The sequence below is a fragment of the Pagrus pagrus genome (genome assembly GCF_965226575.1).
Source record: "Pagrus pagrus genome assembly, chromosome: 14".
NCBI lineage: Eukaryota > Metazoa > Chordata > Actinopteri > Spariformes > Sparidae > Pagrus > Pagrus pagrus.
Window position 1 is genome coordinate 6,187,127 of NC_140198.1, and position 18,566 is coordinate 6,205,692.

The following is an 18,566-nucleotide window of genomic DNA, read 5'->3' on the forward strand; positions in this document are numbered from 1 at the left end:
GTCTGTGCAAAATACAGAATAGCTTTTTAGCAGTCAGTGAGTTTGACAAATCAAGTGGGTTTCCTCCAAAAAAAGAGTATCTTTAAAAAAAAAAAAAAAGTGACAGACATTTTTTCTATTTGTCAGTGTGTCAAACAGAAGAAATAATGTTTTGTTGCTAGCCTGCTGTCTTCTGCTTGATTGAAGGAAAAAGACAACTCGTGTTATAAATAAGATGAAGTTGTTCACTTTTCTGAGCAGCCAGTCAAGAAAATGAATAACTGCTGAAATAAAACAAAATAAAATATAAATAATCAATTAAAAATAATATAAAAAACTATTTAACTACTAAATAAGCATTAAAGTCAACATGAATCACATTACTTTTGTGTGAATAAACATTGAATCTACATGGTCCAGAAATGTGTGGCTGCGACTTTAAGGATCTACATCATCACCATCCACCAATGAAGGAAGACGATGAGTTGCTTAGAAACAGAACCCACACAAACAACAACTGTCCTCTTTGAAAACACCTCAGTTAAACAAGGTGCTCATTTGTAGATGTCATATTGTCTCCTGCAGGTTTCTCTGATCATACAGTCAATGTACTTTTGACATTTGTCGTTTTCTTGTTATTTTTTTCTGTGATGGCTCAAATCATGATGTGCGAGTCATCTGAGCTCTACAATCTGCTCAACCAGCACAGCTGTGTGTCGAGGCTGGCGGAGATAAACTACCTCTGTTTAATTGGTAAGAGATTTAGCTCAGCTAAGCTGGTTATTCCAAGCAGTTGGTTGATTTGCTTGCACACTGTGCCTTAATTTCAAGTTGTAACTTAATTGTGTGTTTTATGTATCTTTTCCTAGATGCTCGTGAAACCCAAGATTACAGAATGAGTCACATCATAACAGCTAAAAATGTCAAAATGGTACATATATAATCGATTCCTACAATTAGATGAACATGGATAGAAGTCTGGCTCTTGTAAAATCCATGCTTAGCCAATGGTTTACACTGTACAAGCAAGTAATTTGAATAAATTAAAGAAAGTGGTTTGTGTGGCACTTCACTACCAGCTATATAACACAAAAACAGTACAACTAATTATGAAGCAATGAGGAATGAAATTTATTACTCAGATTTTAGACTACAGACTACTTTTTCTTAAGATCGTCCACATTAGCCATTGTAACGACATTAGTCATTGCAGTTACAAAAGCCAAAGACAAATACCTTTGTTTCTTAGTTTTCTACTTTCTAGGATTATTTTGTGTGTCAAGTATCCAAACTTTCTGGGTGACTCTTTCCAGAATTCAGAGGGCACGTTCCTCCTGCCAGAAGCTGTGGAGGTGGACAGTATGCAGCACGTGGTGGTCTACGACAGCAACACAAGCTGTTTACAAGAACAAGGTCACTGGATCCTTCACCAGTCCACTCAACACATGACTGGACAACAAGACTAAATAATAGTATATAATTAAGGGGAAAATGTTTTTTTATTCCAAGTTCAAATGTAGACTATTTTTTCTAATTATATTTTGAACTCCACATTTCAGTCACAGTTTTAAGTCATGTATAATGCATTGGTTTCTGACTGGTTGCAGGCAGAGCAGTTGAATGTGCCCAGGCCCTCGCTAAAGCAAGCATCCGCCCAGTCCTCATAGTGAGAGGAGGCTTTCAGAGGTTCTCAGCTCTGTACCATTTTTTAAGGACTGAGAAAATCATCTACACCATCATGGTAATACAAACACACCCAACCTGGGGATTCATAGACGCGAAGACTGTGAAGGTTTGTAAAGTCAGTCATTTCTGGATTCATTCAGGAGCTGGAAAGCCTGAAGATTTATCCTGTGGAGGTTTTAGCAGGACTGCTGTATATGGGTGACCAGAAACAGGGCACGGACTCCAGTATCCTCAAAGACCTGAAAATCAGCGCTTTCATCAGCATCTCACAGAGTGACACTCAGGAGTAAGGCAGGACTGGATATTTGAAACATTATTGGAGAAAAGTCTGAATGACGTGTCAAGATTGTTGCTTTTGTTTTTGATACTTCTAGATCTCAATCCATGAAGGGGAACCAGGCCATCCTCAACATCCCTGTGGCCGACTCTGTGGCGTCTGATTTATATTCAAGTTTTGAAAGAATTTGTAGTTTTATTGGCAAGTCGTGCCCCATACTATACTTTTTTAAATTACAAATATTTTCTAGTCTCATTTATAGAAGCAGGGAACCAACGAATTGTCCGTCTTCTATTTTCAGATACACACATCAACATGGGCTCTAAAGTCCTGATAGTTTCGAGGCAGGGCAGGAGCCGCTGCAGTGCTGTAACCATCGCATTTCTCATGCACCACCTTAAATACACACTAGAGGTAGGTGGAGTTCATACTGTTTGGCTTCAGTGGGTGCAGAATCAAAGATGAAGTGGTCTTGAATGTAAACATGACAAACTTATGTTAATAATAAGCTTTAGAGGTGTTAGGCTAGGTGTTACCCATTGCTTCCAGTCCTTATGCTAAGCTAGGCTAACCTCGTCCTGACTACAACTCTGTATTTACAGGAATGTGAATATATTATATTATAATATTTGTTGCTGGAGCAAGCAGCCAATTAGCCTAGCTTAGCATAAAGACTGGAAATAATTTGAAACAGCTAGCCTGGCTCTATCCAAGGTAGCGAAATCTGCCTACCAGCACTTCTATGGGTCAATTGTAAACGCAACAAGTGATGGTTTCACTGTTGGCCCAAGCTACATATTTGGCAAACAGACATGAGCTAATGCTACTACTTTTACTTTCTTCCAGCAGGCCTGGAGGTACATGCTCAAATGTAAAGCAAGCATGAGGCCAAACTCGGGGTTTATGCAGCAGCTGTCTGACTGGGAGCTTCACACCACAGGAACAAAAGCGACTGATATCTCTGAGTCTCATTTTTAAAATGGACCCGACAGCTATGACAACGATGTGGCTAACTGCTATTCACTTCATGCAATAAAAGCAGCAGTAAAAGTTTGATGATATGTTTTGTATGTTATTGTTTGCAGTGTAGGTTTGATAAAACTCATGTGATGTGGTGAAACTCTCTGGAGGTCAGCGACATTATAGTTCCTACAAGACAATTAAATATATCTTTTCAAACTCTTCCTTTATTTCAAAATGACTCATCAAGGATGTGCTGCAAATGGACGTAGTCATCAAATTTGAGAAAACAAATACTGTGTTTTTTGTATGAAACGTATATTATTGTACAACTTTTGTGCACTTTTTCTCGTGTTTTGTATTCATGGGCACAGTAATTTATGAATCAATATCATTAGCTGTATTTCAGTCCATACATGGCTCTGCCAGAGGTGCTAACAGTATTGAAGATGACAACTTCCCCTGTCTTCAGAGTTACATAATATCAGTACTAAAATTACAGGCCACATGCCAGGTAGTGGCAAAGTGTTTGCCCTGAAATTTACCTTGAAGGCGTCACAGCAATTTAAATGCAGATAACTGACCAAAAAAGCTATGTTAATAAAATATCTGTGTGTCTGTTATAAAAGTCAGGACCATACTTTGGGGTTATAAGGTCAAATTCTGCTAATGACGTGTAATTTGCCTGACAGGCTGAACTCAGGGCAGGACATATGGACGTCAAGTAGTTGCCTAAAGATCCTGCTGCTGATTGGCTGATAGGAGGAACCAAACACGAATACGACATCAACAGCACGTCTGATTGGACCAACCAGTTGTCAATTAGCACGTTCAACGAACGCGACGGAGTAAAGTGTGCCACCGTCAGCTGAGATACAACCGGACATTCTACTTGGCTTTCACAATAAAAGCACGCAAGTGTAAATGGTGAAATTTTAGATTGGACACTAAGAAGACAGTTGATTAACTCGGACAAAGAAGGGACAAAATAAATAAATAATTTCTGCATGTACACATACATTTCCTCATATGTAACATACATAGTGCACATACACTTACACTCAGAACCTTAACACACATTCACATGATTGTCAGGTTAGATACAGATTAAAGAAATACCAGGTTGCTTTTAGCAATTTTGACATCAGTGTTTTGGCCTCTGCTGACCCTCTGAAATGACTTGCACCCAGGATAATCTATTATTCAGTCAAACGTAATTTCCTTAAAATATCCAAGTGAGATTTCTGAAAAAAACAACAACAAAAAAGAAGATGTTTAAAACAGAAACAAATTTCAGTTGGTGCACTTCCAGCATTGGGTAGGCTGAATTTACAAAAATCAGCTTTCAGGTGTTCAGATAATTCAACATGTTTGAAGAATATAGTTGACAGTAATACATGAACGAAGACTGCATTTTTACTGGGATTAAGATAGAGAAGTTATATCAAGGAAACTACCTTAAAATGTGCCAATGTGGAGTTTTTTGTCCAATAGTATCACTGACATAGAGCAATGTTTTTAACAGAAAGTCCCTGTTGTGTTTGTTTCAAGCACATGGTGGCATGATTTTAGGCTATTGGTTGCAGTTATGTGCTAATTAATGTAACAATGAGCCAAAAACAGACATTTAGCTAAAAAACATAGATGCAACCAATGCATGAATTTATTTGATTTGATTTTTTGTAATCTGGTTTGCACATGTTTTATGTTGAAGAAAATGCATAAAACTCCTTTGTTCGGTCTCCAAAACCAGCTTAATTAACTAAAATGACAGTATCAGATTTTGCTCTTTATTTTCCTCAAAATCTGTAACAAATGTATAGTCATTATTAGTTACTGACCCTTTATCCAGAACTGTAGACACTAAAATGCTTAGCTACTCCTGCTTTTATTATGAAGGCTGTGGCCGGAAGTCGCACTCGTCCCTTTGTTTAGTTGTGACAGCAGTCCAACTGTTGCACAGCGAAGCGTGATTATTTCCCAACTCCAGGAGGCTTCCTGATGTCACAGTAGAAAATGTTGTTCAGTCCAACGGGTTTTAGTGAATGTTTACGGGAATGGGAGGATTTAGAGAAGAACTACCAACAAATTCAGGTAAGTTGAACCTGTCCTCGGCTGTAACGGTACCTATGGAAGTGTGCCCTGCCCCGGGTTAGCTAACAGCCGGAGTGGGTGGGCACCACGGGCGACACTGCTCGGTGTCCGCCCTCAGCAGCTAAAGATAATTTCACTGTGACAAACTAAGAGGAGACAAAAATATAGAAAAAGTTGTTGGAGGTTAGAGTGTGGACAAACTGCCGGCGGAACTATTGTCACGTTGTCCCAGCACGGCACTGTTTTGTGGAAGCACCACGACACCAAGTCAGTTTGATGTAATCTGCTACAATGTACACATTGTACTATTGATCTGACAGGGAATCTGTGTATAACTTATGAAGCAGTCAGATCCTTTCCAAAGTAAAAGTAGGCTTACTAATTTGACACTAGAAATACTCTGTCACAGCTGTAGAAATACTCTGTTACATCTCTAGAAAATACTCTGTTCATGTATTTACCGATTGGTAGTTTAATTGGTGACACTTCACAATAAACATCATTAATAGATGGTAAATTTATAGTTAATTAAACTTTAATTTAAAGTTATTCAACAAACAATAAAATGCCCTATACGGCACTTATTAAGCAATTGTTTATTATAAAGTTGCAACTGATGTTTATGAGACTTAGTGGTAAGCGGTTAATAAATACTGTGTAGTTCATCTTTAAACATTATTTGGATGGCTATTAAAGTTGCAACTGATGTTTATAAGCTTTTAAAATGGCTGTATCAACTTTTAATTTACCATTTATTAATGATGGTTGTTATAATGTGTTAGCATTTAATTTATAACAAAACATAATATTTTATAAGCTCTTCTTATGGTAATTGTAAAGTAATTACCGTAATTACTTACGATTAATGAAGTGGGGTAAGTGCACAATATTCCCCTCTTAAAGGTAATTTATAGAATACCATAATATAGAATATTATAAATACTGTAAATACTGGTTTATAATCTTTTTTCCGTTGACCCCTTATGAAAAAGCAGCATCTTAGTGGGGCCTTCAGAGAAGTTGGATCTTGAGCAGCTCGACCAAAGAAACTCTTAGATTTATTAGAATGTTTCATTTAAAAAGCTGTTTGAGGATCAGAGAGGTCATTAAAGATTAATACAAGAAATACAAGATATCTTCAGATTTATGTTGTGACACATTGAAAGGGCCTGACCCTCAGCTGGGAACCACTAAATGAAACTACCTAAGAGTAAAGTACTTAAAACTAGCAACAGTAAAACGTCAGGATTTACAATCTAATCAGGTCATACATATTATATCAGCTACAGAGGACATTTTTATGCTGAACAACTACTTTTACTTTTGAAACTTTCATTTTTGTGCTCATACTTTTACACTTAAGTTTGATTTTGAATGTTGGACCATGACTACCAGAGTATTTCTGCATTGTTGTATTATTACATGTACTTAAGGACACAAAATACTTCTTTCACCACTGAAACATCACTGTGTAAGTCATACTCTAATGTTGTTGAACGCTGGTTGAAGTTGACCTCATTTCAGTTCATTTACATTCTGTAGTGTACATCAGTGCATCATTTTTAAATCTAATCATACTGTATGCTTTCTATTTAAACTCTTATTCTAGTAAGTAACTAGTATGGATAGCTGTTGTAAAAAATCTAATATTTTCCCTGAAATGTATCTTGAACAAAAGCATAGTACTTGAGTAAATGTACTTAGTTATGTTCCACAATGGTTACTTGAACTCAAGTGACTGGTCAGCCTGTTGAATTATGAATAGAAAATGTTGATTTAATGCACCAGAGCACGTCGCTGACTGTGGATTTCAAAACATGATCACAATTACAACACAGCAGCTAATTGTGCAGCAGCTGTTGAGCAACTGTCATCGTAGGTCACATGTTTTATTGGCAAACAATGAGCCTGTGTCTGAGCATACCAGAGCAGGCACATCTCACACATATACCTATAACTAACATGCAGTGACACAATTAAGTCTGTGGGAGCAACAGGTAGGTTGTTATCATGGAAAGTATCAACGAAATTCAAACCTTTTGACAAAACACAAGATCAGGTTACTTCCGCAGTAAACAGTCATTCTGGCATTTTTTGCATGTTTTAGCCGCTTTACAATAAATCCTGGATTATTTACATAACAACCCTTTTACAAACTAAACCTTTAAAGATATATGTGCTCTGCACTTGTCAAGCTTTATTGTGAAAGGTTTCATGGCATCTTCCTTGTGTCCTCTCTACCTTGCCGATTTGTTAAAGAGTAAAGATGATTTTTTTTCTTCTTCTATTTCCTTTTCAGGACACCCATCGTCTATACAAACAGAAACTTGAGGAAGTGACCAAACTGCAGGACAGCTGCTCCGGTGCTATAGCACGTCAGAGGAAGCGACTGAAAGAGCTCACTGTGTCACTGAAAGAGTAAGTATTGATCAGCAATTTCATTGAGAATACACTGGCGTTTTTTGTGCAAAACCAGGTCACGTACTAGATAACTCGAATGCTCCCATTAATGGTCTCTTTGTGAGAGCTAATAGGGGTCAAGCTTGGCCTTAAATTCTGTCACATTACTCTGATTCTCAAACATCGCCACTGGGTAGTTGGTTCTGGTGCTGGTCTTTAAACTTCTCAATTGTCTGGTGCTCGATAGTATATCTCACAGGCTTCTGTATATATCTGGATTACAAAAGCATTTCATTGAATTTAAATCCAGTATTGAATCCATTTATTAAATTCACATCTTTTTGAACCCCTTAGTAGATTTTATAAGGTTTATTTTTCAACATTTACAAGTAATTAAAACTTAAATTAAACTGAAATGCAACAACTTAAGGACGTCTCATCACCTTTCGTTGACTGAGATGGAAAAACATAAAAGTTATAACAACCTGTACCTACAATCCTAAAATGAGATGAGTGGCATAATCTATGAAATATTAATTTTACTTTTTGAAATAATAAAAAAGACACATTGAAATAACAGATATAGCCTTCACAAGTTCACTTCACTTCGCTTAGTGACAATGTGACAACGCCAGCTCACGAATGAGAGAACAGCCCAAATTTTCATCAGAATCAGAAACAGGTTTAAAATTTTCGCCTGCAAGGATTCGGCCGTGGTATTTTGGAGTGTAATGGTCACAACGAACAAGAGAAAAGTAATAAACAAGTACTGCAAAAGTAAAAAATCATTAATAAAAATAAGAAATTCACAACAAAAAATATGTAAAATGTGTTTGTGTTGAAAGTAAAAAAGATGAAAAGGTGATGAAATGTGGAAAATAAGTAAAAAGGTAAGGTAAGGTATAAAAAGGTTTGTTAAAAGCCACATTAGCATCAGAGCTTAATGAATCTGGGTACTTTGTTGACTGTGAACTCCGTCAAAAATTGACCCAGATATCAGAAACGTTTCCTGTGTGCAGGTGGGAAGCCAGTGAGGGATTATGTCCTTCACAGGCATTATCAAGAGCGTTTAAAATTTGCCAGAATGTTTTTTTCTTCTGTTAGATGCAAAGAAAATCATCCAACACCCAAATTAAGTCCAGAGGACGTGGATGCCATCGGCGAAATCGAGGACTCCATGAAAGACAGAGCAAATGCTTTCTCTGAGATGGAAGCTTTTCTGCCAAAGAAAAACGGGTTTGATTCTCTTATTTTGATTTCTTTTGTGTATTTGAGCAACACTGAAGTTTCATAAAAGGTTGTCAGCATATTTACCATTTTACTAACAGCTTGTCTTCATGTAAAAAAAAAAAATCAGATACATTTTGAAACAAGAAAACTGTCAAAATGTTTAAGATGTTAGCATTGTGTCTGACTGACTTCCCTTCCTGTTTAGGTTATACCTCACTCTTGTTTTGGGAAACGTCAATGTAACACTCCTCAACAAACAGTCAAAGTAAGTCGCATTCAATTTTTCTTACACTCACAGAAGTACCTTTCAAAGTACATGTACAATAACATTTCTGTTCGCTTCACCAAACAGATTTGCCTACAAAGATGAATACGAGAAGTTCAAGCTGGTCCTCACGGTCATCCTCTTCGTGTTCTCCTTCACATGTCGCTTTTTATTCAGCTACAGGTAAGATTTCACAGCACCTTGTTTATTTTTGCAGCCAATTAACCTGTTTTCCTGGATTAACATACATTTGATGCTCTAGTGGAGATTTACACAAACAGACATAATAATTCATGGCTGACTGATGCAGGATTTTTTAAGGCTGATCCAAATTTTAGCGTTAAAAATCCACAAATGTCTTCTTTTTTTTTATTTTTTTATAATAGAACATTACATAAGCAAATACTGATAATGAACCCTTGTGTTATATTTGGTTATTGTGACCGATGAGATCCATTGACAGCATGAATGAATGAATGAGTTTGTTTAATTATTTCCATGACATGTGTGTTAATTTGGTTGTGGTCTACTTCTTTATTTTCCTTTTTCTTTTTGCGTCAGAGCTCTAGATGCCCTGTTTAACTTCCTGCTGGTTTGGTATTACTGCACTCTCACCATCCGGGAGAGTATCCTCATCAGCAACGGCTCAAGGTCTGCGACTGTCTCAACTCTTTTTATTATAATGATAACTGGTCACATTAAAAACCTCGTCAGGCTCTTTAATCTTGAGCCAAATACTTTTTTCAAAGTCAGGAGTTGATTCGTTTGAAAGATTTTTGTCAGATGTCACACAGACTTTTCTTTTTAATAAACCTAGAATAACATCATAACCTTGTCTGTTAGTACTACTGTGTCCTTCAGTGTCAGTCCTCCATGTTGTTTCAGGATCAAAGGTTGGTGGGTTTTCCATCACTATGTGTCAACCTTCCTGTCTGGAGTCATGCTTACGTGGTGAGTGATGTTATTCACTCTCTCTTTACTCTACATTGTCACCGTAACTGTACAAAATCTCGTTCTAATATATCCTCTGCTGGTCGTTGAAACCTTACCATCAAAATCCATCTCTCCTGTCCTCTCAAGTGTCATCAGATTTGGGTTTGTTCTCCATTTTAACCAAATGTTGTGTCTGTTCACAGGCCTGAAGGACCTCTCTACCAGATGTTTAGGAACCAGTTCCTGACATACTGTCTTTACCAAAGTAAGCGCTTCAGTCCCAGTGTGTTGCAGCACCTCCTTAAGTCCTGGTTAACTTACTGTGTAGTTTTAGCTGTGAACACATTTTAATTGTCAGCAGTCCTCAGCATGAAAACGCATATAACAATATATACTAACAACGGTAACATAATCACAATCACTGATTTAAGGCCAATAATTCTTCTTGATTTTGTTCTCTGTTCTGTTTGCAAAGTAGGCTTCGTCCAGTTCCTCCAGTACTACTACCAGAGCGGCTGTTTGTACAGACTCAGAGCGCTGGGAGAAAGACACACCATGGACCTAACAGTCGGTGAGTAGTGTCCGTCTCGAGTTTGTCGGTTTCTATTTGTAGTTGAATGACTTTGAAATAATACAAGGACAAATGATACAAGTGAACCACACATGACAGCGTATATTATGCATTACAGAACGACTTTAAAAGTACAGTAATGAAGGAAACAGCCCCCTCGGTCAGCTGTACAATGATTCGCTTGTTTGTGTCACCATTTTTATTCATTTTGAGGGTTGCTTAAGAAAAACAAGTTATTTTTCTCATTTTACATATGGGCCATGTTCGCTTCTTTTCTTGCGTTGACAATATGCTCACCTTCATGTCAAATGTAAACCTCTTGAATGCACTCTAACAATGCAGGAGGTATATCAATGATGTAATACACCGGTAGAGATTAAGTTAATCTCAACTCAGTGACTCTCCTCTCTCCTCTCCTGATGCTCAGAGGGTTTCCAGTCCTGGATGTGGAGAGGCTTGACCTTCCTCCTTCCTTTCTTGTTCTTTGGTCATGTGAGTAGCTGCTCTCTTAATCGTGCTCACTGCTAACTGACATCTAGGGCTTATTAATGTAAGGTTTATTCTTTTTTAAAATACACGGGAACTGTTATTTAAAAAAAAACAAAACCAAAATAAAAAGTAACGATTAAAGTCTCATCTTAAAAATGCTAATTTTTAAAGAATCAACTTTTTTCTTAATTTTCTTTTTATAGCTTTCGTTACTCTTAACTCTTTCTCTTCTTTACAGTTCTGGCAGCTCTACAACAGCATAACACTCTTCAAGATGTTTCAGCTCCCGGAGTGTAAAGAGTGGCAGGTTGGTTCGCTGAAGAGTTTCGATGTTCCCTCATCATAACTTTAAAATACCCAACAGGTCTTTAAACACATAGACATTGTACACACACTGCAACAAACAGCAGCAAACTCAGTCCGGGATGCCTGATGTCTATGAGAATAAACATCCTCAGAAAATAAACCAATGATTGTCTGTGCAGTGCAAATGCAGGGACTGTAAGTAGCCAGAGTCAAAATGTCAACAAATAAAGGTACAGGCTTAAAAAAACATCTCATTATACACTGTTGAAACCCAAAATCTTGCATGACTTGACTGTCGACAAATAAGGAAGTTAGGAACCGTCTTAAAAGTGCTTTAAAAAGGGCAGAGAGCCTTTTAGATTTTATGTCTCTAGCTTTTTGTTTTGTTTTCGTCATTATTATTTTCACATCCGATTTCATTCACAACCTCCTTTAAAAAATATGGCACTATCATGTTGTCATATACTTTTATTATTATACTATATTACAGTCAACCCCCACCTACACCACCTCCAGCAGCTATATTTCACCATAGACACAAGACCAGCCTAATAACTGAACACAGCCTCCATTTTTAAATTTGGAGCAGTGCAACTCTTACTTTACATCATTATTTACACTCAGTTGAGACTTTTTGAAATTAATCATTAATGTGTTAGATGTGTTTACTGCACTGATCCTTTGGTTTAGTAAACAGATATAGGTAGTAGCTGGTGTAACAGCATAATTTCTGCATTTAAAGTTCTTGAATGAATCTCTCATTTTTTATCATTGTTTATGTTTTGTCGGGGTCTAGGTTGTGATGTGCGGCTGCTCTTACATGGTCCTCTTCATGGGAAACTTCTTGACCACCCTGGGAGTGGTTTACCAAAAATACATGAACAACCAGGACAAGCCCAAGAGTTTATAAAACTGGAATAATGAAGCATGCAGAATCACCAAAAACCCTTGATGGAACAGAAAATGCTCTAATATTCTCTTTAGAGCTTTTACCAATGTTATGATTGTTGTCCTTGTGGACCATTTACATGTACTGCTATGAGTATAAATGTCCTTTTGATTTCTTATTTGTGTTACTGAGGGTCAAAGCAAAATGTTGTACAGGTAGGTCAAAGATATTATCACTCCGACAATCACTCCAGCATATCAAAAAACACTACCAGGTATCAATCAGGTTTTGCTTAGTACCACAGGATTTAATGTCTTGGTCAAAAATGTACAACTCCAAAAAGTAAATGTTACTGAATAAAGAAATAACCATGTTATTTGAATCATATTTATTTAGGCGGATCTATAGTTTGTTACTCAGCAGCTGCTTTGTGCTGTAGCCTTACAGAAAGTGCTCAATAAAACACTTCAGCAAACTACTACTTGTTCTTGTTTTCACTTTCCCTTCCAAACTTCTCAGAGGATTTCATTTCAATATTTATTTGAGGCCCAAAGACGCAATATTATCTAATATTTTACAAAGAAAAAGAAAGCTTAGAGAAAAGCCCAAAATATGAATCCACATTTGTGTTGCAGAATGAGTAAGCTACTTTAAACTCGTTTCACTTAACGCTACATGTGTTGTAATTCATCAGTATTAATCTAATAATATGATGAAATGAGTCTTTTAAGTACTAACTTTTTATGCTTTTATGTTTTGATGCTAATACTTCTGTAGTTTGGTGAGTCAATGACCTTAATGGAGAACTTAAACATTGTGGTGTTGGTACTTTTACTAGAGCAAAGGATGAAAGTACATCTTCGACCACAAGTATAAAATATTTCTGTAGCCTATTTTTCCGGCATTTGTCCTAAAACAACAGTCAGGTGTTCATATGAACATTAAAACAAAATGTCTTGCTGTAATCATCTAATGTGCATAGGATCCTGTCCTAAACATGCTTCCAGTATCTGTGAGTATCTGCTTAGTGCATTGCTGCATTACATCACAATGACCACAAGGTGGAGACGTTGAATTGTAATTACTGACAGTAAACACAACCTGAGTCCTGCTGTGTGTGTGTAAATACACTTGAGTACATTTAATCTGTCAAACATATCTTCTTTATTTTTTGAGCAAACATCATCACACTTAACTTGAAGTCTCGTCTTAAAGGGATTTTGGAGCTCATTTTTCCAGATGGATCACATCTCTGGAGGGTGATCACAGTCCACCGTCTGCTACTGCTGAACTGAGCTGAACAGAACCGAGAGTGATGAGGAGGTGTTTAACTATGGTGTTTATTGTTCACATGCCATCAAGGTTGATCCTTAATTTCACTGAGTAAATGTTACTAATCAGAGAATGGTACAGAATCATTGTTGTCGTTTGAACAAGACAATAATCAGGTCTCAGTGGGAGGTCGACTCAGAACTCAGGGGCCACATCTAGAGTCAGGACTGGGACACGTGGGCCTCTGCACATGGGGATGCACGATCCACCAAGTGAGCCAAGTTACCCACAAGTAAGAAGTTTAATAAATAAAATGGATGATCGATAAAATAATGACACAAGAATGTCTGTTTTGGTCTTATTAAGTCAATTATAAACTGCTTAAATATCAAAGCCCCTCATCACATCCAATATGACCATAAATCAGCCCTGCTCAATCAGTATGAGGTCATGCATATGAAAAATATACATCGTCTCACAGTATATTTGATCACATTGCCTATAGCGAATTTTGTATATAATATAGGATATTATTGGTTAACTTTCTTCACAGCAACTGTATATGTAGAGGTGTACTCACACCATCATCTTTACCTGAAGAAGACCAATGCATGCAAAATAAAAGAGGAATTAGTAACCAGACAGCGGACAGTGGCTATTTTCTAATGTCATTTTGTGCAGAAATGAAAACTTAAACATGCTTTTTATTAATCTTTATGACCCGAAATCCAGAATACAATGGATCATACTATATAAAAGTAATTAAACAGCCATTAGAGAATCCTAAAATATAGATTGAAATGGCTGTTTGGCTTTAATTTATTACTATGTCTTAATAGTCTGAGAAAGAGTGCCAGGTGATCTGTTTAATTTGTCATCCTTACCACCATCGGTAAAAAAACTGTGACTTTCAACGTATCATTCTAAAAGAAAAGAAGACTGAAAAGCTTCTCATGAAGCTGCGTCTCTCGGGCTTTATAATTTAAACATAACTATAGTGGAGCCGCAGTGCCAGAACACAAAGAAATAAAAGGATGGGAAGAAATTTGCACATAAGATCAGAGGGAATAATACCTGAAAAATTTAAAATGGAAACCAGCCTCACTCCCAATTTATTACAGTACAACTTCCCCCACTGCAGCGAAAAGTCTTGGATGAGTTAGTTGCTGGAGGGCCAGGGAGAGCGAGGCTGGGCTGAACAAACGGGACGAGGAGCAAAGTGAATGGGGAGGTAGAAGGGAAGGAGGGCTGGGTATTCTCCCAGCCTGCACCTCTTTCATCTTTCTCATTAAAGCCGGAGCAGTGGGGGCCGTCAAGAATGAGCCCAAGGACATGGAGATCGGGGACTGAGCCTGAGCCTCGCATCAGGAGGTGGAGGAGGAGGTAGGGAACAGCCAGAGTGAGCAGACGGGCCGCCATGTCAAACCCTCACCTCGAACTTAACCCACCTTCCTCTGGGACCCAGATAAAGACCTCTTATCTGTGCTCACCTTCTCTCCCGGCCTGGGAACGACTAGCAGCAGCAGGAAGGCCGATGTGGGGGGAGTCTCTGGTTGAGTAGGTCCAAAATACACAAGCTTTCACTCAGCAAGGGTGTATGAAAGAGGCGGGCTGCGCTGATGAGTTTCCATCTGGGACATACTGATTAAAAGAGAGGCAAGGAGAGGAAGCTCATGACAGAGGAGGTGATTGTGAAGAAAGAGGCTGAGGCTGTTTCCAGGAGTGGAAACTCAGGCGTCTGTGATTGGAAAGCCTACAGTTAGACTGAAATCTTTATTTGTGTGGGTGGACGTCTGTATTTTCTGTTTGTTTGTTTGTTTGTTTATTTGTATTGTTCTAACATTTTGGTTTATTGTCCAGGATCTTGAAAGTTTGCTTCGAGAGAGCCGATGGTATTTTCCTCGAGAAATCTAAAACTGTTTGAATTTGTTTTTTGCCCCATCGAGGTGTCTGAAGCTGGAAAAAACACTTGATGCATGAACAAAGTTTTAAATGGCCAATTTGTGAGATGTGGCCAGAGTTTTAGTTTAAGACATTAAAAAAGGAACTAACGTTAACATTAAGTTAGCATGCTAACCAGCTAGCCATGGCCCGTCCCGTCTTGTAACACCACTTGGCTCGAGGCGATGATCTGATAGTTCCAGTAGTTTCAGCTGGAAGATGTAATAGGAGCTTTGCTGTCTTTTCTAATAAGTAAACAAAACAAATTCACACCTGCCTTTCCACAGTCACCTCTGGTTTTGCTGAAGTAAAACCTAAAGTCACAGAGTAAGGTGTGAATATTTCTTTCCCTCTTCTGCTGCTTCATTCCTCTTTTGTCTCTTTCTGCCGTGTCTTCACGTCCCTGGAGTCGTATAAGAGCCGCGGTAAATCACCTCTGTACTGTATCAGATCTTCAAACTGACCTTCGTCTGTCAATTATACTGTGTTCAGTGTCCACACATGTTCATTCTCAGGCTGCCAACTCCAGTTGAGCTGACCCCCATCACCTGTGTTGACTTGCCCTGTGATCTGAACTCCACGGCTAACTGGGCCATGAGCTAACTGGCTAAAGGTAGCTAGCTCGAGCCATGGATGGCAAAGAGCAGCAGTTGTGGGTTACTCCGGTGATATGCTGCCAAAGAATAGTACCTTGTAACTGACAAGTGTTACCTTGTCGTGTGTTTTCAGTCAAATCCATCACAATATCCTCCCCAGCTCCGCCCCGGCGTCCAAATATGGTCACTTCTGGTTCCAAAATGGCCATAATGCCAAACTGGAGGCTTCAAAATGGTAGCTGACTACCCAGTGGGTGACATCAGTGGGTTTACGCTTGATAATATAAGTGATAATATGTCTTTGTTCTGTTTGCAGTGCCCCCAAGTGGCCAAAAAAAGCTGTTTATGCAGGTTTAAGGGGAAATAAAAGGGAAAACTAGATCTTAAAGGGTGAAAATGAGTTTGTATATATTAATTTACACCATGGTTGTTTATTGTCAGCTTTAAAATAAAGACATAAGAACTCACTGGGTTCAGTTTAGTAACTGAGTTTATTCCTCACCAAGTAAAGGTTCAAGATTTTAGCATCAGTCCATACTGCAGGTACTGTATTTCAAAGCTATTAGCCATTATGCTGTGTACTTCACTTTAATTTACTGCGTCACCATCTGCCCAAATCATAAAAACTTAAGGAGTACAACCTTAACAGGTTTGGATGAATCCAAGCAGGTGTGAGTACGTCCTAAAGCCTTCACCATGTAACTGAAACAATATGCGTTTTAATCTGGTCCATTAGCTTTTGGCACATGTGCTGCTGTCTCTCTGTGGAGGAGAGTGGGAGTAGCGATCCCCACCAACAACAGCCAGCATTATATATAATCAAATCAGCAGAGAAGAAGTGAAACACATGCATAAAATTAAAGTAAATGTTTCAACAAAATAAGGGTCGCATAGAAAAACACAGCTCTTTGCTCTCGCAGCTATGAAAATCAGATCTTTCCCCGTCCTCATTAGTAAATTAACTCCCACGACAGCAACTCCTTCACCTCTTGAAATATGAACTGAGTGCCAGATTAAATATGCATATTTAATAAGAGGGGGACATGATTACATCCACTTGTTAAATGAGAGCATGAGGAATTGAGGAAATCTCACAGAGAGAGCGAGAGACAGAGTGAGAGATCTTCATGGCCTGCAGAGCGTGAAAGAAAAAAGAGAATTCATCTTTATTTTAACACGGCTCTGTGGGAGTAACCCTAGCAGGACTTCCCCCCACTCTGTAGAGCTGATTGCACACATTCTGGCTTTCTGGGGGTTTGGACTGCGGGTTCCTATAGCAACCACGAGAAACAGACTGTAAGGAGTAGACTTGCTTTGCCATGCGTCTTAACATTTTTACCTCTTGAACCATCAAACAGCATTTTGGAACAGGCTGCCAAGTATCTTCTGCTGCTCATATTTCTTTGTCAGATTGGGGGAAAAAAAGTAAAATCCAACCAGCACGGTGCTGGAAAATCATGACTTTTACAGTGTATCATGTGTATATACTGTATACTAGTGTACTGTAAAATAAAGTGCAACCAAGTTATTTTATCCTCAAGACATATATACTGTAGGCCTATGTCTTGTTTCCAATTCCTGTTATACTTCTCATGTACATATACAGTCCAGTAGATTACTATGATGACAAGTCACAGACATTTTGTAAATAGGTTATAAAATGTGCAAAGATATATGAACTATAAACAAATACACACACACACAGTTTATAGGCTTTATGTTTATAGGTTTTTATATTTCATCCGATGATGTTATCATTTCACTTGATGTGTATCAATCGGAGGTACTGTAATGTGTCAGAGTACTATTTTGTTGTAATTAATAACGCAAGGTTACGTTAGTTTTGCAATTTAAGTCATCTTGTAGCTTGTATGAAGTTTGCAGTGTGTGTTAGCTTGCTTACATTTACTATTTAGCACTGAACACAAAGTACAGCTGAGGCTGATGGGAACGCCATTAGTGTTGCAGGTATGTTGTTATAAACCAGTCAAATATTTAACCTGATGCTGGTGCAAGATGAAGAGTTAGAGGATCACCAAAGTCTGTAGGATTCATCCTCTGGGGAATATGAACGTGAAAGGTTGATGAGACAATTTAATCAGTAGCAAAGTGGTAGACTTTGGACAACTACTACAACTTTATGAATTTCAAATTGAAGACTACCTTTAAAAGGTAAGTTGGAAGCAAGTACCTGATGCCTGCAGATAGATATTAGTCCTCCTGAGACCACACACCGCCACAACCTTTTCAACATCACTGAAGGGCAAAAACGATCTGATTTTGGAGATTTCAGCTGAGGAAAGCGTGACTTTCCTCTCAAACCTTTTCTAAAAGTTGAGATTTGAATCAAAGAACACACTTGTTGATCCAAGTGTAAACCAAAGTACCATACCACCCACTGAATTCAAACTGCGTAACGCTTTTTAAGCTTCAGTTGGCGAAGACAGGTTTTAGTTGTGGTTTCTGTATAGGCACAAGTTACCTAACGGCGACCTCATTATGAAAAAAGAAAAAGTGAGATGCTGAGAAATAGTAACAACGCTAAACTCAACTCAACATTTTCACATGTCAATTTGTGTGCAGGCTAAATAAAGTTAGGACACAGCCAGGCTGGATGTTTCTCTGTGAAACAATGCTGACTGATGAACAATTCCTCACAGGAGAAAAATGATAAAGCT

The 18,566-nt window shown here is 38.1% G+C and overlaps 2 protein-coding genes across 4 annotated transcripts; both read left to right on the forward strand.

Annotated features, from left to right (window-relative positions):
- Positions 1-499: 499 nt before the first annotated feature.
- styxl1 (serine/threonine/tyrosine interacting-like 1) lies at positions 500-2,996 on the forward strand. Of its 2 annotated transcripts, none has more exons than XM_084372848.1 (8): positions 500-732; positions 849-910; positions 1,293-1,392; positions 1,587-1,720; positions 1,806-1,951; positions 2,040-2,143; positions 2,244-2,356; positions 2,789-2,996. In XM_084372848.1, the coding sequence occupies exons 1-8, from the start codon at positions 630-632 to the stop codon at positions 2,918-2,920; spliced, it is 894 nt and encodes a 297-aa protein (XP_084228974.1). In that variant the 5' UTR covers positions 500-629; the 3' UTR covers positions 2,921-2,996. The 2 variants fall into 2 exon arrangements, with proteins under 2 accessions (XP_084228974.1, XP_084228975.1); XM_084372849.1 differs by having other exon boundaries at positions 2,792-2,996.
- A 1,849-nt stretch (positions 2,997-4,845) lies between these two features.
- LOC311269145 (transmembrane protein 120A-A-like) lies at positions 4,846-12,557 on the forward strand. 2 transcript variants are annotated; one of them, XM_084373168.1, is made up of 12 exons: positions 4,846-4,996; positions 7,296-7,414; positions 8,501-8,632; positions 8,832-8,891; positions 8,979-9,074; positions 9,453-9,542; positions 9,777-9,842; positions 10,028-10,089; positions 10,300-10,395; positions 10,823-10,887; positions 11,123-11,191; positions 11,987-12,557. In XM_084373168.1, the coding sequence occupies exons 1-12, from the start codon at positions 4,919-4,921 to the stop codon at positions 12,098-12,100; spliced, it is 1,047 nt and encodes a 348-aa protein (XP_084229294.1). In that variant the 5' UTR covers positions 4,846-4,918; the 3' UTR covers positions 12,101-12,557. The 2 variants fall into 2 exon arrangements, with proteins under 2 accessions (XP_084229294.1, XP_084229295.1); XM_084373169.1 differs by having other exon boundaries at positions 10,303-10,395.
- The last annotated feature ends 6,009 nt before the right edge of the window (positions 12,558-18,566 follow it).